Source organism: Pristiophorus japonicus, chromosome 4, assembly GCF_044704955.1.
Source record: "Pristiophorus japonicus isolate sPriJap1 chromosome 4, sPriJap1.hap1, whole genome shotgun sequence".
NCBI classification, from domain to species: Eukaryota; Metazoa; Chordata; class Chondrichthyes; family Pristiophoridae; genus Pristiophorus; species Pristiophorus japonicus.
In genome coordinates, this window is record NC_091980.1 from 197000737 (window position 1) to 197015753 (window position 15017).

At 44.8% G+C, this 15017-nt stretch overlaps 1 protein-coding gene across 4 annotated transcripts in view; it reads right to left on the bottom strand.

The window, feature by feature from the left end:
- Positions 1–15017, bottom strand: part of ryr3 (ryanodine receptor 3) — a 561329-nt gene that overhangs the window by 167567 nt on the left and 378745 nt on the right. For all 4 annotated transcript variants that reach the window (XM_070878983.1, XM_070878984.1, XM_070878982.1 and 1 more), the window contains exons 56-58: positions 2233–2308; positions 1196–1319; positions 844–959 (exon numbers count right to left, since the gene is read on the bottom strand). In XM_070878983.1, coding sequence (XP_070735084.1) covers positions 844–959; positions 1196–1319; positions 2233–2308 — 316 coding nt within the window. The remainder of the gene's footprint in view (positions 1–843; positions 960–1195; positions 1320–2232; positions 2309–15017) is intronic.

Consider the following 15017-nt stretch of genomic DNA (forward strand, 5'->3'; position numbering starts at 1 on the left):
TTCAGTATTTCAAACCAATCACTAATATCAATATACTCAAATAGGTTTGGAGATAAGTCCATCAGTATCATAGTAAAATCAGAGGGGTGATCTTAACCCTAATCACCCACTGGAAAACAAGTGCACGAGCAGTTCAAATCCCCCCCCCGTTACTGCCATCAGTGGCTGACCATTTCCATTTTAACCTGCTATACTGAGCAAGCAGCAAGCACACCCACCCAAGGCTAGTGGGGTCCTTTTTCACATATACATGTCGGATCCCACTGACGTCATCGGGACCCGGCTATAGTTTTAACTGAACGGCCTGAGCGGAAGCCACAGTGCTTTCCCTGACAAGTGAAGACAGCAGGGAAGATGATTGGGGCCAGATGAGGCCCAAACAGGCAAGTTTTTTACTCTTCATGTGGGGCCAGGAATGCTCCTCTGGGCCCCACGAAGAAATCTTAAGCCTCCTCTAACAGGTGGGAAGCTGACCAGCAGGATTAAAGTGAGGACGGCCATTAAAATTATCCGGGTCTCGGTCTGCCATGGGCAGACGGGAAATTAATTTTCCACAGCGCAGTTGCCTGCCAGAAACCGACTGGCAGTTATATTTTTCATATTCTTCGCATATACAGTATTAAATTAAAGTTCTAATTTAATTCCATAAATTAGCATAGCAATTATTACTAATTTTATAGAACATTTTTTAAAGTGATGAATGTAATTTACAAGATGAATATTTCTGTTGCAAACAGGGTAGATTACTATTTTGCAGTATCAAATATAATTTATAAGGATTAAGAAGTGGTTATGGTTGAGAGTTAGTGGTAAGTAAGTATTATTCAGAATGTTGTCACGTACCTAAATGTGCTATAAACTCCTGAGCTGAGTCAACACATTTTAGCACCTTTACCAAGAATTTGTAAGCAAATCGTTTCTCAAAAGAAGAGGAGTCCAATTCCATATCCTTTAGGCCTCTGTAAACACATCATATGATCAAACTGTTGGACTATGCAACTTCTAACACTGGTAGACTCAACAAATGTTTTAATGTTGTTCAGTATAATAATTACCAGATCTTTGTTTAACACTTTAGATAGCTAAGATTAACATGACAACTTCTTTCTTATCCTGCATAACAATCAACACAATCAAATTATGCTTCAATTTTTATTTGTAGGGTTGTATCATGCGGAAAGAGCACATCTATTACCTGGACACTGCATAGCCATTCACTTGGAGGAACTTGAACAGTTCATGGGCCTTGTCACGATCACGGGCCTTTTCCTTGGCAGTCAAAGTATCATAGGGCATAAGTGAGGTTTGGCTGCCACCACCTATTACAATTTGACAGTAGAAAATATTGTGTTGGTTACTTTGGAATAATGATCATGGCTTATTTACCAAGTACTGTCCCTGCAAAAACTAAGCAAAATACCTTATTTTTGACAATTTATTCATACAGATACCGTAAAACTAAAGACAGAAAGGAAATTCAATGGACTTTAAAAAGAAAAAAAGGACTTGCATTTATATAGCGCCTTTCACGACCTCAAGACATCTCAAAGAGCTTTACAGCCAAGTGCAGTCGCTGTTGTAATGTAGGAAACATGGTAGCCAATTTGTGCAAAGCATGCTCCCACAAACAGCAATGAAATATATGGTCAGATCATTTATTTTTTAGGTGTTGGTTGAGGGATAAATGTTAGCCAGGACACCAGAAGAACACCCCTGCTTTTCTTCAAAAAGTGGTGTGTGATCTTTTATATCCACCTGAGAGGTTTCAAGTCTCATCCGAAAGATGGCACCTGTGATGGTGCAGAACTCCCTCAATACTGCAGTTAAACAACATGCAGTTATGAAAAAATTGGGATATTTCAATTTGTTTTTAATGTTTTTGGCATGACTATTGCAATACTATTGGAATTATTGCGGGATTCCAAGTAAATAGAAATCATTCTATGAGTAGAACAGTTAGATCTGTCACACCAATAAGCTCCATGTTGAGAATTGCGCAGTGGAACTTATTGGTCGAATTTTAACTAATTAATTTTTTTGCTGGAACGGCTACGGCCTCATTTCCTGATCTGAAATTATAAAGACAGTTCTACTTCAACACCATGCCATTTATTGAATTGCTTGTTTCTTTATCATACTAAAAGAATCAATGCTTGTGATCATCAGTGAATATTAAACAGTTCCAAAGATAACTTCATGCACAAGTACACAAAACACTCCAGTAAGACTCACCTTTGCTTTCTAATTCTGCTTTTCTCTTTTTGGCCCAAATGTTGTAATAGTTTTCTGCCATAAGCTCTGCCATTGTCTAGGTCAAAAACCAATAGCAACAAAAACAAAAAAGTTTTGATTGGATTAGTTACTAATTTTGATGTAGGTTTGGATTGACAGTTTAGATTGTTCTTTACTCATGTTTGTAGTCATAGAGGAGAAAGAACAAAATTAATTAAGGCTGATATCTAAAGTATGTTGTTTACAAAGAAGCATTAATCATATGAAGCAATAATGACTAGAATGTTTAGATCTACTTTGGCATAGTTAACCAATAAATTTTCACTTCTTTATTTTCCTTTTCATTAAATACAAAATAAATTAATGAATGGAACTCATTTTAAGAAAACTTGTGAAAAGACTTTCTGTGACATAACACATCATGCACCAAAATGATCACCACACTATTCTTTAAAGAATGATGTTGTATCAGATCCAAGAAACATCAGAAGAATTAAATCATGGGCAGTGACCTTCATAGAAAATAGGTGCAGGAGTAGGCCATTCGGCCCATTGAGCCTGCATTCCATTACCTGCAATTTTCACTCAACCCAACTACCACAAGTAGAAGGGCAAGAAGACGTTTAACAAATGCAAATCATACTAATTAAATCTGGAAGCTAAAACTATTAAAATAATTCTGCCGCCAAAGTGAGGAACAAAAATGGCAGTGGGGATAAAAGAGCGCCCGAAAAAATACTAGGCAAACAAATGGGTCTAAAGGTGAGCAAGTCTTCTGGACCTGATGGCCTGCATCCTAGGGTCTTAAAGGAAGTGGCTGCATAGATAGTGGATGCATTGGTTGTAATCTACCAAAATTCCTTGGATTCTGTAGAAGTCCCAGCAGATTGGAAATCGCAAGTGTAATGCCCCTATTTAAGAAAGGAGGGAGATAGAAAGCAGGAAACTATAGACCAATTAGCCTAACATCTGTCACTGGGAAAATGCTGGAGTCTATTATTAAGGAAGCAGTGGCAGGCCATTTGGCAAAGCATAATTCAATTAAGCAGAATCAGCATGGTTTTATGAAAGGGAAATCATGTTTGACTTATTTATTGGAGCTCTTTGAGGATGTAACGAGCAGGGTGGATAAATGGGAACGAGTAGATGTCATGTATTTGGATTTCCAGAAGGCATTCGATAAGGTACCACATAAAAGTTAATTGCACAAGTTAAGAGCTTACAAAATTGGGAGTAATATATTAGTTTGGATAGAGAATTGGTTAACCAACAGAAAACAGAGAGTCAGGATAAATGAGTCATTTTCCAGTTGGCAAACTGTAACTAGTTGGGTGCCACAGGGGTCAGTGCTGGGGCCTCAACTATTTACAATCTAGATTAATGACTTGGATGAAGGGACCGAGTGTAAATTAGCCAAATTTGCTGATGATACAAAAATAGGTGGGAAAGCAAGTTGTGAGGAGGATGCAAAGATTCTGCAAATTTTTGTGTTTTTTTTTTAAGGTTTCTCCCCACCCTCCCAGGCCTCTCTCGGAGCGCACATGGCCTGGCACTTTAGTTCGCCAGTTTCCCATCCTTGCAACACGAAATGTGTACAACGCCTCCCTTAGCGCTGCACCTACTGACGCAGGGCCTAGATGCCCAAACTTCCATACAAAGCACAAACTATTCCCGGCTGGTAACTTTCCCGTCTCGCCTCCGTTTTCGCCCCGAAAACAGAAATGCCTAAAATCCAGTCCATAAGATTTTGAATGGGCTTGGCAGGGTAGATGCAGAGAGGATGTTTCCCCACGTGGGGGAATCTAGAACTAAGAGGCATAGATTCAGAATAAGGAGTCACCCATTTAAAACGGAATTGAGGAGGAATTTCTTCTCTCAGAGGGTCATGAACCTTCGGAATTCTCTATCCCAGTGAGCTGTGGAGGCTGGGTCATTGAATATATTTAAGGTGGAGCTAAACAGATTTTTGAACGATAAGGGAGTGAAGGGTTATGGGAGCGGGCAGGGAAGTGGAGCTGAGTCCATGATCAGATCAGCCATGATCTTATTGAATAGTGGAGCAGGCTTGAGGGGCCAAATGGCCTACTTCTGCTCCTATTTCTTATGTTATGTTTTTATGAGAAATTTGTATTGTTTATTTTTAATCCAGTCCTGTTATTCTTATTTCAAAAGGGATTCAACCCACCCATCTTGAATTAGCATAATTAGTTTGCTTTCTTTGAAAGGTAATGAATTGGTTTTCAACAGTGTTCATTTTACAACCTATCATAGATAAATATGTTTATAGGAACTTTGTTAAGATGGGATCACAGATGGAAATATTGTGAACACATGCATGTTAGTGTGATGCCAGTTTAAAATGCAATTAACAAGTGTTGTCATGTGTTAAAACAGTCCATTTGCGATGAGTGGAGATGGCAGGTAATGGGAATGAAGTTCCCTGACAATCATCTCACTGATCACTAAGATATTAGACAGTTAAGATTCTGGTTGCTAAGGACAATCTTCAAAGAAACTGCTTTTAATTTCAAGGGATCGATTTTAACATTTAACACTTAGTCCGCCTTGTTATGATAGAGATGAGGCCGGAGCTGTTTTGATGGCCGGACGGGGGATGGGCATAGGCCCAGATTATTTTTGTGGGGTCTGGAGATGCACTCCTGCTCCTCCTGGCCATACAAAAATAATTCTAAACTTATCTTTTCGGGACAAACTAGGCCAGTAAAACTGTCCCGGAGACTACACTGTGCACACGTTCTATGATAACCATAGGGCCCCAATTTGCATATTAAAATGGGACCTACCACTTGAAACTGGTAAGCATATTGACCCTAGTAAAAATAGCAGTGGCCAAAGGCCAGTGTTAATGGGGCGACAAGTCTACTGATCACATTCTGAGATTGTTTGGCAGGTTAGAATTGTTGTGTATGTAGGCACCTTTAGTAATGACTCCACGAGGCAGGGTATGATACTTAAACTGTGTAGACCTGTAGTCCTTTATTTGCAGCTTCTGAGTGCTGACAACAAGCTGTGAGTTCCTTTTTATACTGGGTTGCCTGCAGTGTGCAGGTAACCCTTAGGTCTCCAGCAGCAGCACCCTCTGGTGTACAGATAAGGTGTGTACAGTGTAAGGGTACATTCAGTGTTGCATAATGGTGTTTCAGACATCACACAGTAAACAGGCATGCATGCACAACAACACTTCCCACCTAAGCATTTTTCATATCCTTATTGTCATGACCAGGGGAGGTGATCAGTGGTGGGCTATGGGAGGTTGTGGTGATGATTGTGAGGTTGCCAGGTGTGAACCCTGTGCTTGAGGCTGGCCTCATACGTTTTCCCTCCCTCACTCACAAACCAAGTGGGTGTCACTGTTGTAGGATCCCTCGGGGAGGTAGCAACGGTAGCAGTGGGTGGTGTGTGGGCAGGGCCACAAGACTGGGTGGGCTCCTTGTCCACCAATTGGGATGAGGGTCAGGTCATCCCAGGGTTTGCCAGGGAAGCTGGAGGGTATTGGCCACATGCTCCTGGTATTGGCTCTGGTGGCCAGGGGTTGTAGTGCAGGTTGCCATTGGTGGTGGCTGGGCTGCCCATTGACCACTGTCCCTGTAGTGGGTCTGCTCCCACTGCCTGTGTGTGTGTCCTGCAAGGGGCATCACATTCGTTCCAAAGGTCCAGGCTACATGGTTAGGTAGCCTGCTGGACCTGGGGGTCTCTCACAGGGGGATTCCATTGGCATCAGCATGGTCCCTGTAGGGTCCAATGTCCTTTGGCAGTGTCCTACCGGTATACATGACACCTTGGCTCTGATCACACATAGTCGAGCCTGCATTATACATTCTAGCATTTGCATCACTTTTGGGTGTCCTGGTTTCAACAGACATGGTTACATTCGGCATTTGACAATCTCTATCATTTCTGTTAAGCATAATAAACTTGTTCTTAACCTTACTGACACCTGCATTCATATCATTAGTCATATTAGTTAAACCAGCATCACAATTCATTGTTACATTGCATACATTTTCATACTTGCACCATTTAATTGCATCTTTAGCTTTAAAGTTCGTGTACTCAAAATAGTTGAAACTTCCCCTTTAAATTTCTTTGGTTACCGGTCTCCTTTAAGGGAGCCTTCAAATCCGATTGGCTGCTCGGTGTCATGTGATGCTCCTCCATGCTCACTGGTGGCATGGCGGCGGTCATTTTGATTACAAGTGTATCTCCTTATGCTGCTGGTGCTGCAGCCATTTCCTGGCTTTCCTGCAGGAGGGCTGTGGTGGTCTTTTCTTCCACAGGGCCACTTCGCCTGATGTGGACCCGGTTCATCCAATTCCTGCCCAGCAGCGTGGGATCGTCGCCGGCTACAATCCACAGGGGGAGTTTGTTCAACACGCCGCCCTGGGAGATCTGGACGTCTACACTGCCAACGATTTGGATTTTACCTTTGGTATAGGTGAGCAGCTTTACCTGGACAGGAGACAGTTTTGGTCGAGTGGCAGGATTCATCCAAATTTTTTCAAAGGTCATTTGGCTCATCTCAGACTGGCTCGCCCCTGAGTCGATCTCCATGGAGACTGGGACCCCATCGATATCCACTTCCATCATCCACGGAGAACTTCCGGTGGAGCAGGTAAAGATTCCATACTCTTCTTCCAGGGTTTGAGCAGCTTATCTTCATCTGTGTCGGAGCCCCGGTGATCAGCCAACTCATCAGAGACACGGTGAGTACAGACTTTTCTGCACATTCTCTGAAGGTGCCCTTTCTCTTTGCAGCCTTTGCGTGCATAGTCTTTGTAGTGGCACTGGTGGGCCCTGTGGTTTCCTCCACAGCGCCAGCACGGGGCCATCCGGTTTGCCCCATGTGGCGGACTCAGGGTTGCGGGACTCGGGGCAGCATTTCTGCCTTTAGAAGTATCCATGCGGTGCACTGCGCTCGCCGGTTTAGAGTCCTGGGTCAGTATTTGCCTGGAGTCGCTGGCCGAAACCATGTAGGCCTGGCTCACTTGAACTGCTTTCTGCAGGGTGACTGTGATGTCAGCCGAGAGCAATTTGTGCAGGAGGCCTTCGTAGCCAATTCCAATGACAAATACGTCCCTTAGTGTTTTATTAAGGTGGTCGCCAAAATCACACGGTGCAGCTAGTCTTCTTAAGTGTGCAGCATACTTAGCAATTTCTTGGCCCTCAGGTCGCTGGTAAGTGTAGATACTTTCTTTCGGTTTTAGTTGTTCCTGTATGATTGTTACAAGTTGCTCATAGCTCTTGGTGTTTGTCTTCTCCGGGGCTAGTAAGTCCCTGACGAGACCGTAGATGGTGGGCCCACAACTGCTAAGCAGGATGGCCCTGCGTTTGTTCGGTAGTGTAGCCGGTGTGTCCCCGTCCAGGTCGTTGGCTATAAAGAAGTGTTCCAATCTTCCCCCTCTGTAAATTGCTGAAAGTTGCTGAGGTTAGACATGTTGAGCGTGTAGTCCGTGACCTCGTATTCCATGCCTGTTTACTGTGTGATGTCTGAAACACCGTTATGCAACACTGAATGTACCCTTACACTGTATGCACCTTATCTGTACACCAGAGGGTGCTCCTGCTGGAGACCTAAGGGTTACCTGCACACTGTAGGTAACCCAGTATAAAAAGGAACTCACAGCTTGTTGTCATCACTCAGCAGCTGCAAATAAAGGACTACAGGTCTACACAGTTTAAGTATCATACCCTGCCTCGTGGAGTCATTACTAAAGGTGCCTACATACACAACAAAAATCTTCCCGAAGAACTTTCGAGTGCTCAGCAGTTCTGGCACTATCTGATATATCGATTTTCAGATTGGTAAGGCTACTGATTCCCAGCATACATGGAGAAATGGACAGAAAGTGATCCCAAAACACTAGTAAAATTACAAAATACAAAAAAAAATTGAATTTAATTTATTCGGTCACCATTCATCAATGGTCCTGATGATTTCGTCCATCAAACTCTGTACACAAATGTTTACATATTATGGCATTGTGTGTCTAATCAAGAGTTAGCCAGAAGGATCTGGGAGAATCAAATACTCTTTAACCAGGCCTCCCATTTCTGTGCATTAAAAAAGGCCACTTGTGCTGTATAGTGCTTTTCTATATATCTTTTTTAATTTGTTCTTGGGGTGTGGGAAACACTGGCAAGGCTGCATTAATTGTCTATTCCTAGCTACTCTGAGAAGGTGATGGTGGGTCTTATTCTTGAACTACTGCTGTTCTTGTGGAGATAGAGATTCCACAATGACATTAGGTAGGGAATTCCAAGATTTTGACCCAGCAACAATGATGGGCTTTAAATTGCAGCCTCTCTGTGTGCGTACAATGTGCGCACACACCCGAAGAGGCCTCACAAGTTCCGGTTCTCGGCATGCGATGCGCATGCACCAAGAATGAGCATTTGCAATCTGTCAAAACTATCACACGCGTCCTCGGGAGAAGGACATTTACCAGCGGAGATTTGAGCTATTTGCCTAACTCTTGCCCAGCAAATGTCCTTCAAACTCTTATAACTGGTAAAAGCAGGTGTATATTCTACTTTTCCCAGTGTAAGAGTTTTAAAACCTAGGAAAATTCAATGTTATCACTAATTTTTGTATTAAAAACCCTGTCCATTAAGTTACGTTTATTTTAACCTTATTAAAACATATTAAAAAAACATTTAATTAAATTCAATTTCAATTAATTTTAAATATGTGAGATGTTTTTTTAATTTATTGTGTTTTGTTTCTGGTACTTTGGGAGTTGTTCTCATTGATAGTAATGGGAGCTTATACAAACAGAGCTCCCATTGTTATCAATGAGAATACTATCCTTGTGACTGGAAGTCCAGGCCCACGTGATCCCAGGTTGTGCTTACGTTCCTGGGATGCGTGCATCCATACGCTGGGCTGCACATCTAGGCCTCGGACCGTAAGTATACGTTCCTCTGGGACCACCAGGTACTTTCAGAAAAAAAATTTTGGTCGGAGGTGTCCACTCGCTGGAAGCCTCCGACCGCAATTATTGGGCCGATATATGTTCAAGTCAGGAAGGCGTAGTGACTTGGAAGGTGATGGTATTCCCATGGTATTGTTGTGTTTGTCCTTCATGGTGATAGAGGAAGGTAAGCATGGTGAGTGGTGGCAGTGCATACTCTAGGCAGTACCTACTGCTGCCACAGAGCACCAGTGGTGGGTAGTCCATTGGCATGGGTGCCAATCAAGCAGACTAATTTGTCATGAATGGTATCAAGGGCTGCACCTATCCAGGTGAGTGGTGGGTATTCCAGCACACTCCTAAAAAACCTTGTAGATGACGGAGAGGCTTTGAAAGGTCAGGACGTGATGTGAGTCACTTGCAATTGAATACCCAGCCTCTGCCTTGCTCTTGTAGCCGCAGTGTTGATATGGCTAGTCCATTATTGATGGTGAGTTCCCGCAAATGGTGCTGCCTTTGAAGGTCAAGAGTGAGTGGTCATTGCCTGGCACCAACGTGGTAAAATATTATCTGCCACTTGTCAGCTCAATCCTGAATGTTGTCCAATTCCTACTGTAGACTAGCACGGACTGCTTTGTTATCAAAGGGGCTGTAAATGTAACTAAACACTATAGAATAATCAGCTTCTCTCCTGACGCTGTGACAGAAAAAGTAATTGATGAAGCAGCTGAACGTGGTTGTGCCGAAGGCACTGCTCTGAAGAACTGTGTCCTTGGGCTTCGATGATTGCTCTCCAACAAGCACAACTATCTTCAAGTGTGTCAGGTATGACGTCAATGACGAGAGGAATTTACTCTTGAACCCCGCTGACCTCAGTTTTGGTCTGACTCCTTGGTGCTATACTCATTTGAATGTTGCATTTATATCTCTTATGGACATAAGAACTGAATGCCCAGTCTAAATCAAGGCTGCGAAGAGGTCTCGAGTCAGAGTGGTCTAGTGAAACCTGAACTGAAAGTCGGTGAGTAGATTTCATTTGATATTACTGTTGATGACTTCTTCCATCTTTTTGCTGATGACTGGGGAGGAGGCTAATAGGATGGTAATTGGTTGTTTAGATTTATTCTGTTTATAGTGGAAAGGATATACTGGGCAATTTTCCACACTGTTGGGTAAATACTATCTATGGTTAATATCTATGGTTGGGAAAATGTTGGAGTCCATTATTAAAGAATCAGTAGCAGGACATTTGGAAAAACATAATTCAGTCAGGCAGTCAGCATGGATTTATGAAGGGAAAGTTGATACACTCATAATAAAGGATGAAACTGAGTACTGTGTACAATGAGCAAGTGTGACCTTAGCTCCTTTAATAAGACTCCAGAGTGCAGGTACCTCGTAGGAGGCCTGCTTATATACAGTGCTCCCAAGGGATGATGGGATCCCTTGGTAGGACCTCTGGTGGTGTGATACAAGTTGCAAATAGTTAAATACATAACATCACTCCCTCGTAAAGTTAATTGTACATTTATTTACAGGGTGAGACGATCTGGAGCTGTTCGCTCCCTTGTCGATCGTCTCGGTACAAATGCGGGTGTGGGTGAGTTGGTTAGTTCTTCACTGGGTTGCTGGGCAACCGGCCTTGCCGGGCTGCTGGGGATGGTGAGTTCGGTTTCGTGGTCAACCATGATGTCGGTTGCCACTTGTGTGTGTGTTGGAGGGTCAAAGTTGGTGGTGTCTTCTTCGGATTGTTCGTAGCTGTTGGTGAACCGCAATTTGATTTGGTCCAAATGTTTTCTGCATGTTAGTCCATTGGCCAATTTGACCTGAAACACCCTACTCCCCTCTTTGGCTAAGACCGTGCCAGCAAGCCATTTGGGACCATGTCCATAATTGAGTACAAACACAGGGTCATTGACCTCAATATCGCGTGACAAATTTGCACGGTCATGGTACATACTTTGTTGCTGCCTCCTGCCCTCCACGTGATCATGGAGATCAGGGTGGACAAGAGAGAGCCTTGTTTTAAGCGCCCTTTTCATGAGCAGTTCGGCTGGGGGAACCTTGGTGAGTAAGTGGGGTCTGGTGCGGTAGCTGAGCAGTATTTGGGACAGTCGGGTCTGCGGGAATCTTCCGACACTCATTTCAAGCTTTGCTTGATGGTCTGAACTGCCCGGTCTGCCTGGCCGTTGGATGCGGGCTTGAACAGGGCAGATGTGACGTGCTTGATCCCATTGCGGGTCATGAATTCCTTGAATTCAGCACTGGTGAAACACGGCCCATTGTCGCTGACTAGGACATCAGGCAGGCCGTGTGTGGCAAACATGTGTGTGGCAAACACGGCTCGTAGGCTTTCAATAGTGGCCGTGGATGTGCTTACAGACATTATTGCACATTCAATCCATTTTGAATAAACATCCACGACAACCAAGAACATTTTGCCTAGAAATGGGCCCGCATAGTCCATGTGGATCCTCGACCACGGTTTGGAGGGCCACGACCACAAACTTAGTGGTGCCTCTCTGGGTGCATTGCTCAGCTGAGAGCAAGTGTTGCATTGGCGCACGCATGACTCTAAATCTGAGCTCTGCCGGGCCACCACACATGGGATCTGGCTATGGCTTTCATCATTACAATGCCTGGGTGGGTGCTGTGCAGCTCATAAATGAACGTATCTCTGCCTTTCTTGGGCAAGACCACGCAATTACCCCACAACAGACAGTCCGCCTGCAAGGACATTTCGTCTTTGCGCCTGTGGAACGGCTTAATTGTCTCCTGCATCTCCGCTGGGACACTGGACCAGCTCCCATGGAGGACACAGTTTTTTACCAGGGACAGCAAAGGATCCTGGCTGGTCCAGGACCTGATCTGGCGAGCCGCAATGGGTGACTTTTTGTTTTCGAGTGTATCCATTACCATGAGCAAGTCCGCAGGCTGTGCCATTTCCACCCCGGTGGTGGGCAATGGCAGCCGACTGAGAGCATCAGCTCAGTTCTCTGTGCCGGTTTGTGGCGGATTACATAGTTGTATGCCAACTGCGTGAGTGCCCATCTTTGGATGCGGGCAGAGGCATTGGTGTTAATCCTTTTATCTCAGAGAACAGCGATATGAGCGGCTTGTGGTCAGTTTCAAGCTCAAACTTGAGGCCAAATAAGTACTGGTGCATTTTTTTTACCCTGTAAACACATGCCAGAGCCTCTTTTTCATTCATGCTGTAGGCCCTTGGCCTTGGACAAACTGCTGGACGCATAAGCGACCGGTTGCAAAATCCCCAATTCGTTAGCCTGTTGTAACACACACCCGACCCCGTATGACGATGCATCGCAAGCTAGCACTAATCGTTTACAAGGGTTATACAGGACAAGCAGTTTGTTTGAACACAACAGATTTCTGGCTTTCTCAAAAGCAGCCCCTTGAGAATTTCCCCATACCCAGTCATCTCCCTTGCACAGTAGCACATGTAGGGGTTCTAGCAAGGTGCTTAACCCAGGTAGGAAATTACCGAAATAGTTAAGCAGTCCCAGGAACGACCACAGCCCCGTCACGTTCTGTGGTCTCGGCGTATTCTTGATGGCCTCCGCCTTGGCGTCGGTGAGTCTGATGACGTCTGCTGCGATTCTTCTTCCCAAGAACTCGAACTCCGGCACCAGGAAAACACACTTCGAGCATTTCATACTGAGCCCCACGCGATCCAACCAACTAAGAACCTCTTCCAGATTCTTCAAGTGCTCAATGGTGTCCCGATCTATAACCAGTATGTCATCCTGGAAAACCACGGTGCGAGGAACTGACTTTAGCAGGTTCTCCATGTTCCGTTGGAAGATTGCCGTGGCCGACCGAATCCTGAAAAGTCACCGGTTATAGATGAACAGACCTTTGTGCATGTTGATGCAGGTGAGGCCTTTCGAAGATTCCACCAGCTCCTGTGTCATGTAGGCCGAGGTCAGGTCCAACTTGGTGAACGTCTTCCCTCCAGCCAGGGTCACAAATAGGTCGTCTGCCTTGGGTGGCGGATACTGGTCCTGTAGCGAAAAACGGTTAATCGTTACTTTAATCTCCACAAATTCTGATCATGCCGTCCTCTTTAAGTACCGGGACAATCGGACTGGCCCACTCGTTGAATTCCACCGGCGCGATGATGCCTTCTCGCTGCAGCCTGTCCAGCTCAATTTCCACTTTCTCACGCATCATATATGCCTTGTGGTGAATGGGTCGCATACCGGGAACCAAATGGATCTGCACTTTCGCCCCCGAGAAGCTTCCAATGCCTGGCTCGAACAACGATGGAAATCTGCTCAGAACCTGAGCACATGAGGCATTGTCGACGGACGAAGGTACTCGGATGTCATCCCAGTTCCAGCGGATTTTTCCCAGCCAGCTTCTGCCAAACAGTGTGGGGCCATTCCCTGGCACGATCCACAGCAGGAGTTCATGTAGTGCTCCATCATAGGAGACTTTGACTTCTGCACTGCCAATTACAGGGATTAGTTCCTTGGTGTAAGTCCTTAGTTTGATGTGGATGGAGCTGAGCTTGGGCCTGTGTGCCTTTTTGCCCCACAGCCTGTCGAAGGCCTTTTTACTCATTATGGACTGACTCGCACCCATGTCCAGTTCTAGAGATACTGGAATTCTGTTCAGTTCAACTTTCAACATTATTGGTGGACATTTTGTGGTGAATGTGTGTACCCCATACACTTCTGCCTCCTTGGTATGAGTCTCCAATTCAGCCTGATCCACAGTGAATAGATCTTCCTCTGCAACGTGGTGGTTTGCAGAGTTTGCAGGGTTTGCAGCTCGCCTGCACATTCGCTGGAGGTGTCCAATTGTTCTGCAGCCATTGCACGCATAGTGCTTGAAGTGCATTGATGGACCCGATGATCACCTCCACAACACCAACAAGGTGTTAACTGCCTCGCATTAACGATTGATAGCGGACTCTGGGTCATCTGAGGTCGTGCAGCAGCAGCCGGCGTGTGCGTTCGGCCATGTATATTCCTACTCAAAAACGACGTTACTTTATGCCCAGTACTGGCCGAAACCTTTTTACTCTGCGAAATCTGTTTGGTGTTGTCGCTGGTGGACATAAATGCCTGGGCTATCGTTATGGCTTTGCTAAGATTCGGAGTTTCAAACAGTCATGGCCAATGTCTAGTACAAAAAAGTCTCTCAGCATTTGTTCTAGGAATCCCTCAAATTCGCAATGTCCTGCGAGGCGCCTTACTTCGGTGATATAGCTCGCCACTTCCTGGCTCTCCGACCGTTGACATGTGTAGAACCGATATCTCGCCATCAAAATGCTTTCCTTAGGATTTAGGTGCTCCCGGACCAGCGTACACAATTCTTTATAGGATTTAGTTGTTGGTTTTACCGGAGCTAGAAGATTCTTCATGAGGCCATAGGTTGTTGCCCCACAGACGGTAAGGAGGATCGTCCTTCATTTGGCAGCGTTCTCGTCCCCTTCCAGCTCGTTGGCCATAAAGTATTGGTCAAGTCTCTCCACGAAGGCCTCCCAATCGTCTCCTTCTGAGAACTTCTCCAGGATACCAACTGTCCTTTGCATTTTTGCGCGGTTGTTCATTACCTCGTTTCCAATTGATACACTCATAATAAAGGATGAAACTGAGTACTGTGAACAATGAGCAAGTGTGACCTTAGCTCCTTTAATAAGACTCCAGAGTGCAGGTACATTGTGGGTGGCCTGCTTATATACAGTGCTCCCATGGGATGCTGGGATCCCTTGGGACTCCAACGGATAGGCCCTCTGGTGGTGGTGTGATACAGGTTGCAAAGGGTTAAATACATAACAGAAGTCATGTCTGACAAATTTGCTGGAATTCTTTGAGGATGTAACGA